This window comes from Lepus europaeus, chromosome 12 (genome assembly GCF_033115175.1).
Source record: "Lepus europaeus isolate LE1 chromosome 12, mLepTim1.pri, whole genome shotgun sequence".
NCBI lineage: Eukaryota > Metazoa > Chordata > Mammalia > Lagomorpha > Leporidae > Lepus > Lepus europaeus.
Window position 1 is genome coordinate 96,668,947 of NC_084838.1, and position 21,565 is coordinate 96,690,511.

At 40.1% G+C, this 21,565-nt stretch overlaps 2 protein-coding genes across 2 annotated transcripts in view; both read right to left on the bottom strand.

The window, feature by feature from the left end:
* The window catches only part of LOC133771071 (uncharacterized), a 79,907-nt gene extending 68,880 nt beyond the window's left edge, over positions 1 to 11,027 (bottom strand). Inside the window, exons 1-4 of the mRNA XM_062206796.1 lie at positions 10,918 to 11,027; positions 10,730 to 10,829; positions 7,266 to 7,410; positions 4,353 to 4,441 (exon numbers count right to left, since the gene is read on the bottom strand). Coding sequence (XP_062062780.1) covers positions 4,353 to 4,441; positions 7,266 to 7,410; positions 10,730 to 10,829; positions 10,918 to 11,027 — 444 coding nt within the window. The remainder of the gene's footprint in view (positions 1 to 4,352; positions 4,442 to 7,265; positions 7,411 to 10,729; positions 10,830 to 10,917) is intronic.
* LOC133772040 (E3 ubiquitin-protein ligase UBR2-like) overlaps positions 10,948 to 21,565 on the bottom strand; it is a 58,710-nt gene continuing 48,092 nt past the window's right edge. Inside the window, 5 exon segments of the mRNA XM_062208576.1 lie at positions 10,948 to 11,083; positions 14,773 to 14,871; positions 15,968 to 16,056; positions 16,709 to 16,816; positions 18,489 to 18,609. Coding sequence (XP_062064560.1) covers positions 11,048 to 11,083; positions 14,773 to 14,871; positions 15,968 to 16,056; positions 16,709 to 16,816; positions 18,489 to 18,609 — 453 coding nt within the window. The 3' untranslated portion in view covers positions 10,948 to 11,047.

Consider the following 21,565-nt stretch of genomic DNA (forward strand, 5'->3'; position numbering starts at 1 on the left):
TGCACCCATGTGCAAGACCAGGAGGAAGCACCTGGCTCCTGGCTTCGGATCAGCTCAGCTCCGGCTGTTGCAGCCATTTGGGGAGTGAACCAACGGATGGAAGACCTTTCTCTCTGTCTCCCCCTCTCTCTGTAACTTTGTCTTTCAAATAAATAAAATAATCTAAAATATATTTTTAAAAATATGTTTATTTTGGTGCCAAAAATATCAAATATATATGGGGGGGGGTGAAGGAGGGAGAATGGGAGCAGAGCTACAGCACCCCCAGGGCTTCTCCGTCCTTTGTCCACGTGATGAGAGCAGACCCTGCCCCATCCTGCTGAGATACCTCCTCCTGCTTTCTTCCTCAACCAGCCAAAACTCACCCCTGCTTCCCCCCCGACCCAGCTCAACCCCACCCCAACCATTAGCCAGCACAAACCCACTCAGCCCCACCTAACGCCCACCCCTCCCGATCCTCAGTAGCCTAGCCATGTAAGCCTCAGCGTGTAAGGGAGCTTGGCTCTCCACTAGGTGCTTACTCACGGGTGGAGTCACCTCACCTCTCAGAATAAAGATGTTCTGGCTGTGAGTTTGCGTCTGGCATCTTTTTTTTTTTTTTTTTTTTTTAATTTATCTGACAGTAGAGTTATAGACAGTGAGAAGACAGAGAGAAAGATCTACCTTCCGTTGGTTCACTCCCCAAATGGCTGCTACGGCCGGCACTGCACCGATCCAACCTCCACTGCTATCCGGGCCACCCTCCACTGCACTCCTGTGCCACAGCAGAGAGCTGGACTGGAAGAGGAGCCACCGGGACTAGAACCCGGCACCCATATGGAATGCCAGCACCGCAGGCGGAGGATTAACCAAGTGAGCCACGGCGCCAGCCCCATCTGGCATCTTCTTTGTCTTGCTCTTTGCTTATATGGGGTCTTCAAGAATTTCATGGAAAATGTGTATTACCAAAACAAAACAAAAAAAAATGCATAGATTTTTTTAAAAATTGCACCAAAATAAATTTACTACCATTTTCCACACTTTTTTATTTTTATTTTTTTTTAAGTACTCTTGTATTACACCTCACATTTGAGATCGCTTCATTTGAAAAGCCATCTGCCACTCTCTGGCGTTCAAAGTGATTATCTTGTCCATCTATGCTTTGGAACACTTTCCCTCCTGTGTCATGAAGGTGTTACGCAGTGGGCTTCCGGTCAGGTCTTTAATCCAGCCCAGACTGACTCAGAGGTATGCTGTGAAATAGCAAACAATTGTGTTTTTTGGTACAGACAGAGCCAGATCTCTTCCTACTCTGCAGTGCCACCTAAGGGTCGACGCCTACAATGCATGTGTTTGTTATTAAGTACTGCTGTGTCTATTTGGTTATCCCAATCTGAACTCCATATTGTTTGTGTATGGGAGCTTTTACTAGAAAATAAAAAGCCTTGATATCTTGTAGAGAAGGGACCTTCACCCTCCACAATACTGGCACGTGGGGCTGAATAATTCCTTACTGTGGAGGGCTGCCCTGCCGGCCATTGGTTTCCCTGGACTGTCCTCACACAGTGACAGCCACAGTCCCTACCTGCCCCAAGTCATGATGAGACAAAAATGTCTCCAAACAGGAGACGCTCTGTAGTAGACAAATCCTTCATCTTGTTAGTCTTCAAGACAGGGATTTTGTTTGGGAAACCGTTGACTCTGCATGGTTACTTGGGTAGAATTAACATTTATTTATTTATTTATTTATTTATTTATTTATTTATTTTGACAGGCAGAGTGGACAGTGAGAGAGAGGGACAGAGAGAAAGGTCTTCCTTTTGCCGTTGGTTCACCCTCCAATGGCCGCTGCGGCCGGCGCACCGCGCTGATCCGATGGCAGGAGCCAGGTGCTTATCCTGGTCTCCCATGGGGTGCAGAGCCCAAACACTTGGGCCATCCTCCACTGCACTCCCTGGCCACAGCAGAGAGCTGGCCTGGAAGAGGGGCAACCGGGACAGGATCGGTGCCCGGACTGGGACTAGAACCCGGTGTGCCGGTGCCACAGGCGGATGATTAGCCTATTGAGCCACGGCGCTGGCCCAGAAAATGCTTTTTACAGTCTTAATATATATTGGCCACCTACTCTAGCCTGGTAAGAGGCTTTCCATTACTAATCTCATTCTAATAGCCTGTTCTCAACATTTACTGTTTATGCTCCAAATTATTCATGTTTTGTTTTGTATATGTTTACTTAGCTAGATTATAAGCAATCAGTCCAAGGTTTATCAAATAGAGTGAGATAAATACTCCAAAATATCCACTAAACAGATCTGAGAGAGTTGAAGACCTGGGCAGAAGTTAGTACATTCTTAGATTCTGACTTATTGCACTGTGGGTAACTATCAACATCAGTTCTTCTGCCCACACAGTAAGATTGTTAAAGGCAGAAGTGGGCAGTGGCTGACCCAGAAACAAATCTCACTTTCCTGCCTGCTAGTTTGATATTTTCCCACAACATCATACTGTCAGTTGTCTATGCTGAGGATCAACAGTTTTCAGTTGCTCAAAACAAAAGTGGGCTTGAACAAATTATAGGAATAAGAAAGATTTGGGGCTGGTGTTGTGGTGTAGTAGATAAAGCCGCTGTCTGCAGTGCCGGCATCCCATATGGATGCCGGTTCGAGTCCCAGCTGCTCCACTTCTGATCTAGCTCTCTGCTATAGCCTGGGAAAGCAGTGGAAGATGGCCCAAGTCCTTGGGCCCCTGCACCTGAGTGGGAGAACTGGAAGAAACTCCTGGCTCCTGATTTTGGATCGGCGCAGTTCCAGCCGTTGCGGCAAATTGGGGAGTGAACTAACAGATGGAAGACCTCTCTCTCTCTCTCTCTTTCTCTCTCTACCTCTCTTTCTCTCTCTGTGTAACTCTGACTTTCAAATAAATAAATAAATCTTTAAAAAAAAGAAAGATTTTTTTTTCTTACAATTACTATTTCATTTGAGGTTAAGTCTTTTGTACTCCCTTGACATTCATATGAGACCATTTCAAAAAATTCATGGAAAAGTAGAATTAAAAGATAATTTTTGATACAAGAAAATTCTGAAATTCACATGCAGTTTTTCCATGAACTTTTCAAAGACTTTTGTATGTCTAAGAATAACAACTTCTTAAGCTTCAGGGCAATAAACAAGCTTAAATCACTCTGACTTCAGAAACAAATTCAAGTAACTGTTGGACAGGGAGGGTCTATCAGCAGGAGAATTTGATAACGCTCAGAGCTGTGGAAAAACATCCTCCGAACGGAAGAAGGATCATTATTGCTGACTCCATTATCCACAGTAATAGGATAATGAGGAATATAATGAACAACTTTGGGTCCATAAATCTGATGAACTGGAACAACTCCTTAAAAGACACAAACTACCAAGACTCCACAAGGAGAAACAGATAACCTGACTAGGCCTAGCTCTACTAAGGAAACTGAATCAATAATTAATAACCTTTCAAGAATTAAGCATCAGATGGTTATGCTGGGGAGATCTACAAAACATTTAAGAAAGAAATGATGCCAGTTCTCTACAATGTCTTCTAGGGAAAAATAAAACATACACCTTCATGCCACATTCAGTTACTGAGCTACAAAATTAAGATAAATTACATATTCATCAATGAGCAAAAATATTCACCTTCAGATCTTTCTAGTCTCTGAGGTGAAATGGAACTGAGGGTAGTTACAGTGTGTGAGCAGGGTAAGAGTACGCAGAATCAAGAACATGGGAGCTACACTGAAAAGTTCTGCAGAGCTGGGTAAATGCACACTCAAGGTCTCTGGCCGCTAGAAGGGGGCAGCTTTAGATATTCTACCAAATGTAAATGGATTTTAAATCAACTACTTCAGATTAAAAAAAGCTGTCACCTCAATATGACACTTACCTTGACCTTCTGCTTATAAGATTATCAATAAATGAGTAATAAACAGCTTGGAGGGAAGGAGAACCTAAAGTGGTTTCAATTTATTAGCAATTGCTTATGTGATAGAATAGTCTATACTGTAATGATACAGAACTTGAAACTGGATTAAGATGAATAATAAAACATGCATTTCTAGTTAAGTCTGAAGAAGCAATATGGTACAATAGTTACAAACATGGTCTCTGATGTCAAAGTGCTTCAAAATACCAACTCTGATTCTTTCTTAGTGTGTATTACTAAGCTGTCTCTTTATGCTTTAGTCTTTCCATCAGCAAAGCAAGTTTAATAAGAATACCTACTTAATGGGTCCTTGTGATGATTAAATAATTGAATGCATGTAGAACTCCTGGAACATAGTAGGTGATCATAAATATCAACCACAAACAACAGTTTAAAAGAGACTTTTGGGGGATATGTTTTACCTGCAAGTAATCGAGAAACCGGCAGGTGAATGCTAACTTTTTCTTGCGAAACACAGTATCTGATAGTTTCCACTGAATGTCCACAAATGCTCAGTGTGATTGGCTGTTCTCCGTCAGTAAAACCACCAAGACACTGCATCAGTACAGCCAGGCATTTCTTGTAAGCTTCAATTAACACTTTTTCCTAAAAAAGAGGTGTTTCTCCAGGTTACTTACAAGGTTGGACTGAATAAGCACCTTAAACTCAATGATGACTAAGTATCTCAAATAATAATACAGGCAAAACCAAACTCAATCCTTCTTTCCAAATTTGGTCTCTCAGTGTTTCCTGTCTTGGTGAAAACTACTTCTCTGAACAAAGCTGCGGAAACCTAGAAGTCCTTCCAAGATGCGCCTCTGCTCCACTCCTCATTGCCCGACATGTTATCAAGCTGGCGATTTCATCTTCTAAATTTCTCTCAGAACTACCCACTTTTCTCTATCTCCACTGACTCCAAGGAGCTGCCAACCAACTCTCTGCTCAGTTCTGCTCTTCAACTCTTGCCCTAGACATCCATTCTTCATCAAATATCTTTTTTTTTTTTCATTTTCAATTCTCTTTATATACAGAAGATCAGTTTAGTATATATTAAGTAAAGATTTCAACAGTTTGCCCCCACATAGCAACACAAAGTGAAAAAATACTGTTGGAGTACTAGTTATAGCATTAAATAACAGTGTATAGCACATTAAGGACAGAGATCCTACATGATATTTTTAAAAAATTGATTAATTTTCTATGCAATTTCCAATTTAACACCAAGTTTTTTTTTTTTCATTTTCAATTATCTTTATATACAGAAGATCGATTCAGTATATACTAAGTAAAGATTTCATCAGTTTGCACCCACACAGAAACACAAAGTGTAAAAATACTGTTTTAGTACTAGTTATAGCATTACTTCACATTGGACAACACATTAAGGACAGATCCCATATGAAACATAAGTACACAGTGACTCCTGTTGTTGATTTAACAATTTGACACTCTTGTTTATGGTGCCAGTAATCTCCCTAGGCTCTAGTCATGAGTTGCCAAGGCTATGGAAGCCTTTAGGGTTCGCCGACTTTGATCTTATTCCAATAGGGTCATAGTCAAAGTGGAAGTTCTCTCCTCCCTTCAGAGAAAGGTACCTCCTTCTTTGATGGCCCCGTTCTTTCCACTGGGATCTCACTAACAGAGATCTTTCATTTAGGTCTTCTTTTTTTTTTTTTGCCAGAGTGTCTTGGCTTTCCATGCCTAAAATACTCTCATGGGCGTTTTAGCCGGATCCGAATGCCTAAGGGCTGATTCTGAGGCCAGAGTGCTATTTAGGACATCTGCCATTCTATGAGTCTGCTCTGTATCCCACTTCCCATGTTGGATCGTTCATAAAATATCTTTTTTTTTTTTAAATTTTTTTTATTAATTTTTTTTTTGACAGGCAGAGTGGATAGTGAGAGAGAGACAGAGAGAAAGGTCTTCCTTTTTGCCGTTGGTTTACCCTCCAATGGCCGCTGCGGCCGGCGCATCGTGCTGATCCGAAGCCAGGAGCCAGGCACTTCTCCTGGTCTCCCATGCGGGTACAGGGCCCAAGGACTTGGGCCATCCTCCACTGCCTTCCCGGGCCATAGCAGAGAGCTGGCCTGGAAGAGGGGCAACTGGGATAGAATCCGGCGCCCCAACCGGGTCTAGAACCCGGTGTGCCGGCGCCGCAAGGCGGAGGATTAGCCTGTTAAGCCACGGCGCCAGCCTCATAAAATATCTTTTAAAAACACATCATCAGGGGATGGGTGCTTGACCTAGAAGACAAACTGCCAGCTGAGATGTGTACATCTCAAACTGAAGAGCCTGGGTTCCAGGCCTGGTTCTGCTCCAAATTCCAGTTTCTTGTTCATGTGCACCCTGGGCAGCAGCAGGTGATGGCTCTCTGGGAGATCTTGATTGAGTTTCCAGCTTTGGGCTTTGGGCCCAACCCAGTTCTAGCTATGGGCATCCAAGGAGTCTACCAGTAGATTGGAGCTTTCTCTTCCTGTATCTGTCTCTCTCGAATAAATTAAATTAGATTAAAAACATGGAAACCAAGTCATGCTACTTTCCTGATTGGTAATCCCTAATGATTGATCATTTTAATTAGAGTAAAATCCAAACTTCTTTCTGTGGTCCGGTATGGTCAGGTAGCCTTGTCCACTGCTCTACCCTTGACCCCTGTGCTCCAGCCACATAACCCCTGGGACAACTGCAGGCCCCCGCATCACAGAACAGGATGCAGTCGTCTTCTCAGCAACCTTCTCTGGGCTTTGTTAACTTTAACACATTGTTCTGACCTCATGGAAGCCCTCCTCGATCCCCTAACTTGTCCAAGTTCTATCTGGACTTTATTGCCAAAGAAAGGAGAAAACAATTTGACAAATTAGGACAAATGTATGAGAGTACTTTAAAAAAATTCACGGAAAAGTATAACTAAAAGGTTAAGTTAATTTTGGCAAAAATTTTTGAAATCTATTCAGTTTTCTCATAGCTTGAATTTTCCTTGTACTTTCTGAAGAATCTTTATACCAATACTAAAACTTTATTTTTAGAGAAGTTTGCAAATTATGGTTTTACATGGTTAAGGTCCAGAAGAGACTGGGGGAAAAAAATGAAGATAGTTACACCAGGGAAAGAAGAGTAGAGTATGGATTATTTCTTTCCCTATTTTTCAAGTTATTAAAAATTTTTTAAACTGAGGCTTTAGAATCTTAATTTCTAAAATTTCACTGAATTTGCAGGTGGAAGGAAGAAACAGGCTATTTTATGAGCTAAATAACAGCACTATTTTCTCTAACTCTCTTCAAAATTTACTCAGGAATGTGCTTTTAGCCAACTCCCCTACCTCAGTTTCCATCCCCCACCCCAGAAGAAACTCACATCTAAAGCGCACCAGTCCTGCATCATTGAGATGACGTGTGTTAATTTCATTTGTAGTGTGAAGGCTGCTTCCCACTCCGGCTCCATTTCAATATGTTGTCCTACTTGCCGTGTAATTGGGTCCATTCCCTTAAAGGTAATGAAAAAATTTTATATGAATAAAAATTATAGTTGTTCTCTTAAGTGGAAAGCTAAGAAATACTGTAGAAAGAATACATATTGATTAGAAAAACACAGAAGGTAACAATTTTAAAAGGACACTTCAGGGGTCAGCGCTCTGGTGTAGCGGGTAAAACCACTGCCTTCAGTGCCAGCGTCCCATATGGGTACCAGCCAGTTTGAGTCCTGGATGCTTCTCTTCTGATCTAGCTTTGTGCTATGGCCTGGGAAAGCATAGAAGATGGTGCAGGCACTTGGACCCCTACACCCTTTTAGGAGACCCAGAAGAAGCTCCTGGCTCCTGGCTTATGGATAGGCCTAGCCCCTTCTGTTGCAGTCATTTGGGGAGTGAACCAGAGGGTGGAAGATCTCTCTCTCTGCTTCTCCTCTCTGTAATATGTTTTTCAAATAAATAAAAAATAATTTTTTTAAATAAAAGGACACTTCAAGTATGTAACATCTCTAAAATACAATAAAAAAATCCAGTTAGAAAATGGATTTTTTTAGAGGCAATCTTCTATATTTGTTTGAGACAATAAAGTAGTTAAAAACTTTGCTGTATTATTCTTCAAACTGCTTTTTAGCTCTATTATATACCAGAAAAATTGTTAAAAGAAATTTAACAGGCTTTTAAATCATTATTGAATTTATAAATATATTTTAGGCTGGCACCGTGGCTTACTAGGCTAAGCCTCTGCCTGCGGCGACGGCACTCTGGGTTCTAGTCCCGGTTGGGACGTCGGATTATGTCCTGGTTGCTCCTTTTCCAGTCCAGCTCTCTGCTGTGCCCCGGGAGGGCAGAGGATGATGGACGAAGTGCTTGGATTCCTGCACCTACATGGGAGACTGGGAGAAGTACCTGGCTCCTGGCTTCGGATCAGTGCAGTGCTGGCCATAGCGGCCATTAGGGGAGTGAACCAACGGAAGGAGGACCTTTGTCTCTCTTTCACTGTCTATAACTCTCTGTCTCTCTCTCTCACTGTCTAACTCTGCCTGGCAAAAACAAACAAACAAACAATATATATATATAATATTAGAATAAAATTTTTATATTTATGCCCCAAAATGTAAGTAAAGGTTTATATTTAGCCTGAATGAAAGTAAAACAATAAAAAGATCAACAGATGTTTTTTAATGATACTGCCATCTATAAAAGTTTATTTATCCACTTTTATTTATTTGAAAGGCAAAATGCCAGAGACAGAGAGATCATCTATGAGCCGATCCATTCCTGAAATAGCTGCCAGGGTGTGCCAAGTCAAAGCCAGGAGCCCCACCTGGGCCCCTGACGTCGGTGACAGGAACTCAGCATGTCGGCTACCACTTGTTTTATCTCAGGTGCATTAGCAGAAAGCTGGATCAGAAGTGAAGGCGGAGAGGGGCCTCTGCCAGCAATCCAATCAGGGATCTGGCTGTTCCAAGCATCAGCTAACCTGTTGTGCCATAATGCCCACCCCCGACACCTTTTAATACAAAAAGAATCTCACTTTTTTTTTTTTTTTAATTTTTTTTTTTTTTGACAGGCAGAGTGGATAGTGAGAGAGAGAGAGAGAGAGACAGAGAGAAAGGTCTTCCTTTGCCGTTGGTTCACCCTCCAACGGCTGCTGCGGCCGGCGCATCGCGCTGATCCGAAGCCAGGAGCCAGGTGCTTCTCCTGGTCTCCCATGCGGGTGCAGGGCCCAAGCACTTGGGCCATCCTCCACTGCCTTCCCGGGCCATAGCAGAGAGCTGGCCTGGAAGAGGGGCAACCGGGATAGAATCCGGCACCCTGACCGGGACTAGAACCCGGTGTGCCGGTGCCACAAGGCGGAGGATTAGCCAGTTAAGCCACGGCGCTGGCCTAAAGAATCTCACTTTTTAGAAACTTGACTAACTGCCTGGTGTGTCAGAAGTTATTAAATAATAGAGAATACAGACTACCTGAAGTATTCAAAATTATCAAAGCAGGTACTGTGTTCATAGATACATGAAGAAAAAAATATAGTAGTAGTATAATAAATTAAATACTCATCAACCACTACTTAAAAAACTAGGAACAAGGTTTTTCAAAAATGATGAGTCAGTTTAGTTATCTTTTCTCGAGAAAGCCAGGTGGTGGGGCGGGTGTTGTGGTACAGTGGGCTAAGCCACTGCTTGGGACACCTGCATCTGATACTAAAGTGGCAGTCTGACTCCAGTTATTCTGCTTCTGGTCCAGTTTCCTGCTAACATGCTTGGGAGGACAGTGGATGGTGGCCCAAATACTTGGGTTCCTACCAGCCATTTGAGAGATTGGATGGAATGTCTGGCTCCTGGCATTGGCCTGGCCCAGCTTGACTTTTGCAGGCATTTAGGGAATGAAATTGCAGAACGGAAGATCTCTCTCTGTCTCTGTTACTCTGTCTTGTGAGTAAGTAAATAAACAATTTTAAAAAATAAAAAATCCAGATGGGTACTAAAGGACTCATGATCAGATTTTTAGAGATATCTTACTGTCTTACAGTTAAAACTGGTTAAATATATCCTTGGTTTCTACTTCTAGATTCTGTTTTATATAAGGGGATGCTTCCAAAAAGGAGAATTAAATGGGAAAAAGTTCCATATCACACCAAGGAGAGGGAAAAAAAAATAACATTAAAAATAATAAAACAATTACAATTTCTCAATTTGACTTGGGTATAATTCTTGGTAAACACATTTAAAGAAAAAACTTGCAACCTCTACAGAAAGAACATTAATGGTAGCCAAAAGAATTACCAAACACAAAAGAGCAGTGGATGGTAGAACTTTGCTGGGATCTCATTTGCTCTACACCTTTCTTTTTTACATATATAGATTTATTTCTTTATTTGATAGGCAGAGTTACAGACAAAGAGAGGGAGAGACAGATCTTCCACGTGCTGGTTCACTCCTCCAAATGGCTGCAATGGCTGGAGGTGGGATGATCTAAACCAGTAGCCAAGAGCTTCTCTGGGTCTCCCACGTGGGTGTAGGGGCCCAAACACCTGGGCCATCCTCCATTGCTTTCCTAGGCCATCAGCAGGGAGCTGGATGGGAAGTGGAGCAGTTGGGACTCAAACCAGCACCCATATGGGGTGCCGGTGCTGCAGGTAGAGGCTTAATCTACTATGCTACAGCGCTACCCCCTGCTTTACATCTTTCTAAGAGTCTTCCAATTTAAGAGAAGCTTCTTGGTCCTAATTGTAGCCAACCAAATTGATCTTTTAAAAATGTGCCCAAAATGAAAGAAAGTGCATGAACAGAAAGGTGTTCAGTTCAATAAACAATAAAAATGTCAGTTTATTCATACCTGCATACATTTTAATAATTCCAAAAACGCATCAAACCCTTCCAGGAACTTCTGCCTCAGCTCATCTGACCATTCTGTTGGTTTGCTAATTAACACATACCTGAACAAGATAAAAGTAGCAATGAGCATAGAGATAAGCATCACACTTTACAGGCAGCAACTGGTTTGATAACTAAACACAAACTTACTTGAGATCTAAAATAAGGCTCTGAACTCTCCTGAACTTGAAGGCTTGTAGAGCAGTATATTGTTCAAACTGAAACCTGCCCTGGAAATCTCGGTGTCTCAAATGATCCATGAAAGTCTTAATGATAGTGGTCACATCAAGTTTTCTTCTGTGATGAGCATTCGAGCCTGCAACGAAGTGTACCAGAGTGTGTGACAATCTATTGACTAGGAAGCTAAAAAAGTCACCAACATTGTTTAGTTTTCTCAGTTTAAACCTTTCCAACACAACGATATAATATCATAAATGCATTACTGGGTATTTCTAAGTAACAGTTACTTACTCCATTTGCCACGTGTATGAAGCAACAATTATATCAGATGCCAGAAAGATGCCAGAATGTTAGAAGACAGATCCAGGGCTCATTATTCAAAGATAATTCAGGGTGGGGGATCTGAATCAGGCTGCAAATTTTCCTTAACTGAGACATTTAGACACCTATAATGGTATGGTATAATTATTCTAGGATCCAGAGGTTTATGTTATAGATGTTCTAGAACTCAGTATGAAACTGTTTCCTCTTAACCTTCTTAGTTGAGATTTATTCTTGTCTCTACGTATATACATATATCTATGTATTTTTGAAAAAGCAAGTAAATGTAAATGACCCAAGTACAACAGGCAAAAAAAGGAAATCTCCTAACCCCTGAAGTCTCCCATCAAAAGGCAAAACGTGTTAGCAGTTTTTTACCACTAAACATTTACAAAAGGGAAATGCTCTTAGAGTCTTTCTTCCTGGACATACAATGATTGTCTAAGAAATGATTGTATAGAAAGTGCTAACTATAATGTAAAAATTGGTAAAACCAGAAGATATTAAAATCATAAATTTTGCTCAATAAGAGACAATACTAATGAAGTGAAAAGATAAGCTGTAGAGCAGGAAAAAATATTGGTAATATATATCCAACAAAGGATTTGTGTGCAGAATATACACTATGTTTTAAAAAAACTATTTTTACAGATCAGTAAGACAAAAGCAGAGGATCCAAGAGATAATCAGCAGAAAACTTCAGCAGGCATTCACAAAGGAGGATATTCAACAACATGTAAGAAGGGATTCAACCTCATTATCACTAGAAAAATGCAAATTAAAACCACAAGGAGAAACCACTATGCCCCCATTGGAATAGATAAAATTTTACAAAACTGGTGAGACTATGGAGCACTATCTATAACTTTCGTGCATTATTAACAGACCATGAACTGGCCCAACCATTCTGGAAGAGTTTGGTAGAACCTATTTAATCTGAGCACGTATGTATCCTGTATCTGGGCAATTCATCTCCTGGGTATGTACTCTAAGATATCAGAATGGAATATTAGACTGTGAATAGTTACTACAAGTGTGGTATTGGCATGGCAATGGACAAAAAGATCAATGGAAGAGGGAAATAGATTAGAATGCACATGAGATTGTATCACCAGCCTTTCAAACTAAACCTTGACTCAACTGAAAATCATTTTTTCATTTTTTCAAAAAAAGTCATTTTTCCTCTTTATAAGTCCTACTCACTCTGACAATTCTCTGTATCCTAGGAATCATCTTTATATGTCTCCTTCAAACTCAACATCCAATCAATCACCAAGCTCAACATACCTCAAACCTACCTGGTCAGTTCTATAAATTTTGCTACCTAAAATATCTCTCATTACACTGTTATACCCATTGTTAGCAGTGCAGTCCAAGTGACCATCAGTTCTTTTCTAGATCATGACACTGGCTTCTAATTAGGCTCTCCATACTCACTTGTTCTTTTTTTTTTTTTTTTTTTGGACAGGCAGTTAGAGAGAGAGAGACGGAGAGAAAGGTCTTCCTTTCCGTTGTTTCACCTCCCAAATGGCCGCTATGGCCGGAGCGCTGCACCGATTGGAAGCCAGGAGCCAGGTGCTTCCTCCTGGTCTCCCAAGTGGGTGTAGGGCCCAAGCACTTGAGCCATCCTCCACTGCCTTCCCGGGCCACAGCAGAGAGCTGGACTGGAAGAGGAGCAACCGGGACAGAATCTGGCGCCCCGACTGGGAATAGAACCCAGGGTGCCGGTGCCGCAGGCAGAGGATTAGCCAAGTGAGCCACGGCGCTGGCCCATACTCACTTTTAATCTCCTCCAATTTGTTCTCCAATTACAAACATCATGATTTTTTTTTTTTTTTATTTGACAGATAGAGTTAGACAGTGAGAGGTAGAGACAGAGAGAAGTCTTCCTTCCATTGATTCACTCCCCAAATGTCCACCATGGCCGGTGCTGCGCCGATCCGAAGCCAGGAGCCAGGTGCTTCCTCCTGGTCTCCCATGCGGGTGCAGGGGTCCAAGCACTTGGGCCATCCTCCACTGCCCTCCCAGGCCACAAAAGAGAGCTGACTGGAAGAGGAGCAACTGGGACTAGAACCCGGTGCCCATATGGGATGCCGGCGCCGCAGCACTGGCCCCAACATCATGATATTTTAAAACCGCAAATGTAATGAAATGTTACCTAAAACTCATCAATGGCTTCCCATACTCTTAAAATAAAAACCCAGGGGCTAGTGCTGTGGTGCTGTGGGTAAAGCCACAGCCTGCAGTTCCAGCATCCCATATGGGCACCAGTTCGAGTCCTGGCTACTCTACTTCTGATCCAGCTCTCCATTAAGGCCTGGGAAAGCAGTGGAAGATGGCCCAAGTGCTTGGGCCCCTGCACCTACAAGGGAGATCTGGAAGAAGCTCCTGGATCCTGGCTTCAGATCAGCCCAGCATTGGCCATTGTGGACATCTGGGGAGTGAACCAGTAGATGGAAGATCTCTGTCTCTCTATGGCTCTGCCTTTCAAATAAATGAATAAATCTTAAAAAAAAAAAAAATAAAAAAAAATAGATCCTTTATTTGGCCTATAATAATAGCTCATTAGTGGGTGAACAGACTTCAGGGCACTTCAACTGTACTATATTATATATTTTTTAACATAAAAGAAATATGAGGGAAAAATCAGTCATAAAAAAAAAACCAACCTGGAAAATACATCTTGTTAAAATAGCTACAAAACACCCTTAAATGTATACAATTCTGCTCCATGTTCCAGGATCTTTAAGGGTACTGACTAGCCCTGTTTCCCATCTAATGTTCTCCCTGCTTCAGGACTTTCTCATGCCCCTGCATAGAGATACCTTCCTTAGAGAAGCCCTCACTGAACTATGGGAAAAGGTCAGATCCCTCACATTATTCTCTCTCAAAGAAACCAATTTCTTCACAGAGTTTGCATGATAATTTTAATTAACTATGTGAGTTTTGTCCCCATGGTGAGTTCGATCAGGGCAAGGACCACCATATCACTACAAATTTATCAAAGCCTATAACTGTGCCCAATAAATAGCAGGTGCTAGATAAATTTGTTGAACAAATTAAGTATGAATTCTGATTTCCATATAGCACTAAAACATATTGATGCCTTCAGAAGCAGCTAGTGAACCACCCATACCTGATTTGACTGCCTGTACCTTTCCCATACGGGAAGAAGACTTTTTAAACTGTGAGATGGCACACAGTGTGCAGGCTGATCCTACTGTCAAGGATAAATCAGTTTCATGTTAACTTAGCAGTTCAACCCCTCATAGAAGTACTATGAGAAGTACTATGTGGATTGAGTTTAAGTGACTTACTCCCTCAGATTGCTCGGTTATTTGGGGCTATGTTCCAGTATGGTTGAAGGGGACTGAAGGTATCTGGAGTCTAACTGCCCATTAGCATAATAATCTTCAGGAACACACAGATCTTCGTTCCCTTTTTGTTTTAAGGCTTTACTTCTGTTAATGGAAAACAAAGTTCTTCTAGTCTTTCAGTACTTACAAGTGAAGGAACCGTGAATATCTGAACCGAGAGGTCTGCGACTGAAAACTCTCTGTCGTGGTCATCTGTCACATAATCACTCTGCAAACGCTCATAGTTCTATTAAGAAGGCAAAAAAAGGCAAGGAGTGCCAGCTATCAGTTACAAAGAAAGTCAAGCACACTCACCAGAGTAGGTGCGGTGAAGAACTGGACAGACAGAGCAGTCACCGACACTGCCCGCTCGTGATCGTCCTCCATAAAATCTTTCTGCAACTGCTGGTAATTCTAAACAACAAGGGGAGATTCACCTCTAACCCACAGTGACCACAGCTCTAAGGGTCATAATGCAAAGTCAGCGCTGGAGGAAGTCAGTAAGATAACACATGCTATTACAATGATACTGGGATGATTTCTACCAATTAGATCCTGTATGAGTGTTGATTCACTGTGGAATCTGTGGAATCCTGTGTGACTATTGATTCTTTTGGAGCACAATGGCAGTTTATCAGCCCACCCAGGAATAACAGCTACTAACATCCTGGGATGCCACTGAATGCTGGTGAGGCTAAACTACAGTAGCACCACACTGTCTCTGATGAAACCAGACTTGGATTACTCCTGGATGCCTATCAGAATCATTTGATGACCCCTGCAAAGTACATATGCTTGGGCTCCACTCTTGGTGAATCTGCTTCAGGGGATTTGAGAACGGAACACAAATATATATTTTGAAAGAGCTCTTCAAATGATTCTTATATGCTTCCTCAGTTAAGCATTCCTAATTCAAGTGAGGACAAAAAATATAGGGTTAGCTTAATCACGTGCTGCTGAAAGGGAGAACCTAGACTACACCACAACCTAGAGTTCGTGGTTCCTAAGTCACGTCCATAATTACGTGTTGTTTCAACTAATATTATCATTTTTATATGAACTTTAAAAGGAATAGTATCATCATCCACAATGGCAAAGTTTTAAATTGATCATCTCTTATCACCAGCACTATACAGATGGACATTCAAGTTACAAGAAAGTCTCACTGCTATAATTTTGTTCTACTGATAAAAGATAGATTATAAGTTTCTCAGAATTTAATATCAGTACATTAACATATTATCATCAGAAGCTAATTTTTTGATGTCTAGATACAATCACAGGCTACAGTTATTCCATATATGACTGACTTTGTTAAACCCCCAAACTGAGAAACCACTTACTTTTGCAAATCGAATCGCAAATAATTTCTTGTATTTCAAATCCATCAGCAGACTGCTCATGAACAACTGATGATACACACTCCTAGCACCTTTCAGGAAAAGAACAGGTGGTAAGATGAGGCTATACTAAACAAACCAAAAAAATTACATTTCCAGAGTTAGCACAAAATATCTCCAATCTGCTTAATTATAAAATCAGGTTTTCTAGGGGCTGGCACTGTGGTATAGTGGGTTAAGCCACTGCCACAATGCTGGCATCCCAAATGGATGCTAGTTCAAGTCCCAGCTGCTCCACTTCCAATCCAGCTCCCTGTTAATGCACCTCAGAAACCAACGGAAGGTGGCCCAAGTGCTTTGGCACCTGCACCCATGTGGGAGATATGGATAAAGCTCCTGGCTTCAGTCCGGCCCAGCCCTGGCCACTGTGGCCATCTGGGGAATGAAACAGTGATGGAAATGAAACAGTGGATGGAAGATCTTTAACTCTGCCTTTCAATAAAATAAATAAATCTTTTTTTTTTTTTTTAAATCAGGTTCTCTAAATATAATTTTCTAAGAAAAATATAAAGCCTATTTAATTTGGAACATGGGCCCCAAAAATCTTTTTCAGACTATATCTGCAATGCTAATTTTAAAAAGCATAAATGTATTTATTAAATATCTTCCCAAATGAAAAAATTTTTAAATCGCAATTACTTAAAGAGGCTCTCTCTCTACCTTAAAAGTAGTTAAGAGATTCACCTTTCCACAATTTGGAATCACTGAGCATCAATCTATCCACCAGAGAAGAGCTTTCACCATCTGGCCCTTCTTGTAATCCAACTTGACATAAAATTCGACGCAGGCCATCTTTAAAAAGGAGGAAAAGTAGTCATGAGATGGGAACTTCAAATATTAAAATAAAATGAGGTTTCAGGAGACACTCAAATGAATCTACAGATTTTATATGTTTTATATTAAAGGTCAAATTTATCCAGGAAAAGTAAACATTTAGTTAATACTTTGACAAAAAGGAGAAAAACTCCAACCCTCACATTACATACCAACTTTTATCTCCAGAAAATCAAAATATGTCTATCAGAAAGGTAATGACATCCTACGGTGTAAACAAATCCCTGAAAATATTGTTCTTCAAGCTAATTAAACCAATTATAGTAAAACTGTTATATATTCCATTAAAACTAAAGGCAAGTACAACATAAAATTTACTAACATTTAAAAGAATGCATGGTTTCTGTATTATAATATTTATCAGTGCATTTTATTAATGCTATGCAAGATGTTCTTTATTCATTAAACAAAAAATCACTCGAACCTGAGCATGAAAGGTGCTGAAGATGATTCTTACCTCTTCTAAATCTAAACTATAGAAAAGTTCTTCATATATGCGCATAAACATGAAAAACATCCAAACTTCAACACTTTTTTATTCTACATTTTATCATTTAAATCACTGTTTTTAGTCTTTAAGCATACAAAATAATCAGAAAAAAGTAGAGCAATTTTTAAGCTTAATTATAAAAACTGCCAAATAGGAATCATTTAAAAGGCTAAAGAGAAAATCTCGTACGTATTAAATGAAAGTACTTACATTACTGATGATACATTTCTCAAAGAAAATTTTCAGTAGAAAATTTGTCCTGATACTACTCATTAACACTTGTTCAGTACTGGGCAAGTAGGTACCCAATGTAAAATACCAAAACTAAAGAATATGACACTAAGAAAAAAAATTGAAAAGACACTTAAAAAGTCATGCCTATGCTTCCATACCTTCACATTTTTAACTGTCAGTTCTATGGCAATGCTCTTTCTAGCAGTCTTTTAATACAAACATTTTTGGAATTTTCTTTGTATTGAATAATAGAATGTCATTTACCCACAATCTTGCTGAAGAACAGTAGGACAGCTTACTTCTATCCTTATTTTACCCTTTAGATTTGTACACTAAACTTGTATTTTTGGCTTTGGACATGAAAATTCTTATTTCTGTTACTATAATATAAAGAATAATTTCCCAATTTGTAGACTATGGAAAAACAAAACAAAATCCAGCAACTTCCAAATTATAAATTTTTCGAGTTGCAAATTATTGGTAACCCAAAGTTGTAGGAACCAAACAAGGATATCAACATAGTGTGATATTATTTAAATTGCTAATCACATATGTTTTATTCAGAGTAATTTTCTAGCTTATTCAGTGGAAGTTCCATCAGAATGTTCCATTAAAAAAAGTTCTTTCATCAAGTTTGTGAGATTTTCATCATATTAGCACTTTAAAGTGGTTTATAATTATTTAGCTCAATATTTCCTAGATTTAGTTGATAAAAGGATTCTTTGTGTGCATTTAAAAAAAGTCCTGTGGTACCAAATTTGGTAAAATTTGAACATAAAGATGTTCTGAGATGGCATTTTAAAATGTGAAATCAATCATTTTGCTTAATATAATTTTCCAAACAGTTTACCAAGGGCATATGAGTTCATTTTAACAGTCAATTAGCACAAACTTTTATGAACCTACCTGAATATCCAATAACATTTCCCAGCCAAGACAAAAGCTTCAAACCAAAATTTTGATGTGCGACAATAGACGAATGCATGACTTGCACTTTGAGTGGTTTTGTCTGTCTACTGGTATTTCTCTTAAAAAGAAATGGCAGAATGAAAAGAACAACTTAAAAATGGGTACTTTATAGACACAAAGAAGTTAACACTTTTATTTAACATGACCATTGTTATCACGAAGTTTTCATGTATATGTGTAAGAAAAACACTGCCTCATTTGCCTACTTGATTCAGATCATAATTTTCTAGAAGGAATCTTAAAAAAAGAAATGTAAGAAGGTTCAGCTTATGAATAACCTGAACCTTTGGTCTTATACTTAAAATCTGCCCTACCAATTATGAATGATTTAAATGCTTAAACTCGCTTTATGTCTTTAAACTAATTTCTTAGTACAGTCACACACTTAATTCATTGCATGATGTGATCATGTTATCGACACTTTTTAAAAAAATCATGGTAAAATAAACCTAATGTAAAATTTATCATCTTAAATATTTTCAAATATATAGTTCAGTGCTGTTAAGTATATTCACACTGTTGTAAAAAATTCTACATATTGCAAAATTGAAACTTGTATTACAGCTGTGTAATAAGCCCTCTCTCCTCTCACCTACCAGCAGCCTGAGACCACGCCTACTTTTCTGTCGCTATGAACCTGACCACATTGGCACCTCCCCTAAGTGAAATCACACAGTATTTATCGTTCTGTTTCTGGCTTATTTCACTTAGCATAATGTCCTCAAGCTTCATCCACATCGTAGCAAGCATCAGAACTTCCTTTCTTTAGATGCTAGACAACATTCTACTGTATGTCTGTAACACATTTTGTTTCACCATTCATCCATCAACAGAGAACTGGGTTGCTTCTACCTTTTGGCAATTGTGAATAATGGTGCTTGAATGAGGGTTTATAAATAGCTGAGACTGTTTTCAATGCTTTTGTGTATACACCCAAAAACAAAATTGCTAGACCATATGCTAATTCTATTTTTAAGTTTTTGAAGTACTACCATACTGTTTCTCTCAGAAGCCACACTTTACATTTCCACCAGTAGTGCACAAGGGTTTCAATTTCTTATTGCCAACACTTATTGTCACTGTATTTTAATAGTAGCCATCCTAATGGGCACAAGCAGGTACCTCACTATGGTTTTGATTTGCATTTCCCTAGTGACTGGTGATGTTGAACAAGTTTTCATTTGCTTATTGGCCTTTTGGCCATTTGTGTATCTTCTCTAGAGAAATGTCTATTCAAATCTATCAATCCTTTTTCCAAATGTCTCACCCCTTTTTGTTTTTTGCTTGGATCCTCTTCTCATCCCCTGCTTCATCTCATCTCCATTACCTATATTGACATGGTAGGTACATCTCTGCAGATTTTCTCCATATATATATATTACTTATGTACACATTTATAAAAATTTTTATTAGTTTGATTTACAAAAATAGCATACTATGTGTTCTTTTAAGCCTCTTAGCTTTAATGTATTATTATTTTTGTTAATTATTGCATAATATTCTGTGGTGCGGATTTATTGAAACATCCTCTGGAAAAGGACATTCATATTCAAGTTGTTTCCAGTCTTCTGTGACTATAAAAAAAGCAGTACTGAACATCTTGCACACATTTACAGGGGCTTGTATGTTAAGTATTTATTTATTTATTTGAAAGGGAGAGAGAGAGAGAGAATGAATGAATGAATCTTCTACCCTCTGGTTCACTCCCCAAATAGCTGCAACAGCCAGGACTGGGTCAGGGCAGAGCCAGAAGCCAGGAGCTTCAGCTGGTTTTCCCATGTGGGTGCAGGGGCCCAGGTACTTGGGCCATCTTCTGTTGCTTTCCTGAGTGCATTAGCAGGGAGTTGGATCGGAAGTGGAACAGCTGGGACTCGAACCAACACTCATATGGGATGCTGGCACTGCAGGTGGCAGCTTTACCTGCTATGCCACAATGCTGGCCTGTGGTACTTGTATTTCTATGGGATAAGTTCCTAGAAGAGGGGCAGGCGTCATGGCACAGCAGGTTAAGTTGCTATTTCCAGTGCTACACCCGATACTGGACTGCCAGTTTGAATTCTAGCTTCACTGTGTTCCCAATCTAGCTTCCTGCTAATGTACACCTTGGAAGGAGGAGGAGGATGGCCCAAGTACTTGGGTCTGTGCCAGCCATGTGGGAGACGCAGATGGAGTTCTGGGCTCCTGACTGCCCTGGTCTCATCCTGGCGGTTGTGGGCATTTGGGGAGTGAACCAGCAGATAGAAGATCTCCTTATTCTATCTTTCCCTCCCTATCACTCTGCCTTTCAAACAAACAAATAAATCTTTTAAAATTTTTTCTAGGAGAGGTAAAGCTTTAATATCCATTACTAGATTTTTTTAAAATATGCTGTAGCAATTTATTATTACTTGTATATATTCCTATTCTTTGCATTTCTGCAAACAAGATATTTTACCACTCTTTCTTCTTCTGATGGGTATGAAATCTTTTTTTTTAACTGGTAATTAGTGAGTCCAAGATTCTTCCAATATATATTGACGACATACTTTTCCCAGGTATGATCCAGTTTTTCATATCCTTTGCCCAGTTTTCTATTCCAGTTTTTATTCTTTAGTTGACAATTTATAGGAACTCTCTGTTTTAATGTTAAATGTTAAATGCCCATCCTTTGTGTTAGAAAAAGTTTTTCCAAATCTACTATTTACCTCCTGACTTCATTTATAAAATATTTTGCTATTGGCTGGCGCCGTGGCTCACTAGGCTAATCCTCCGCCTGTGGCGCCGGCACACCAGGTTCTAGTCCCGGTTGGGGCGCCGGATTCTGTCCCGGTTGCCCCACTTCCAGGACAGATCTCTGCTGAGGCCCAGGAGTGCAGTGGAGGATGGCCCAAGTCCTTGGGCCCTGCACCCGCATGGGAGACCAGGATAAGCACCTGGCTCCTGGCTTCGGATCAGCGCGGTGTGCCGGCCGTGGCGGCCATTGGAGGGTGAACCAACGGCAAAAAAAAGGAAGACCTTTCTCTCTGTCTCTCTCT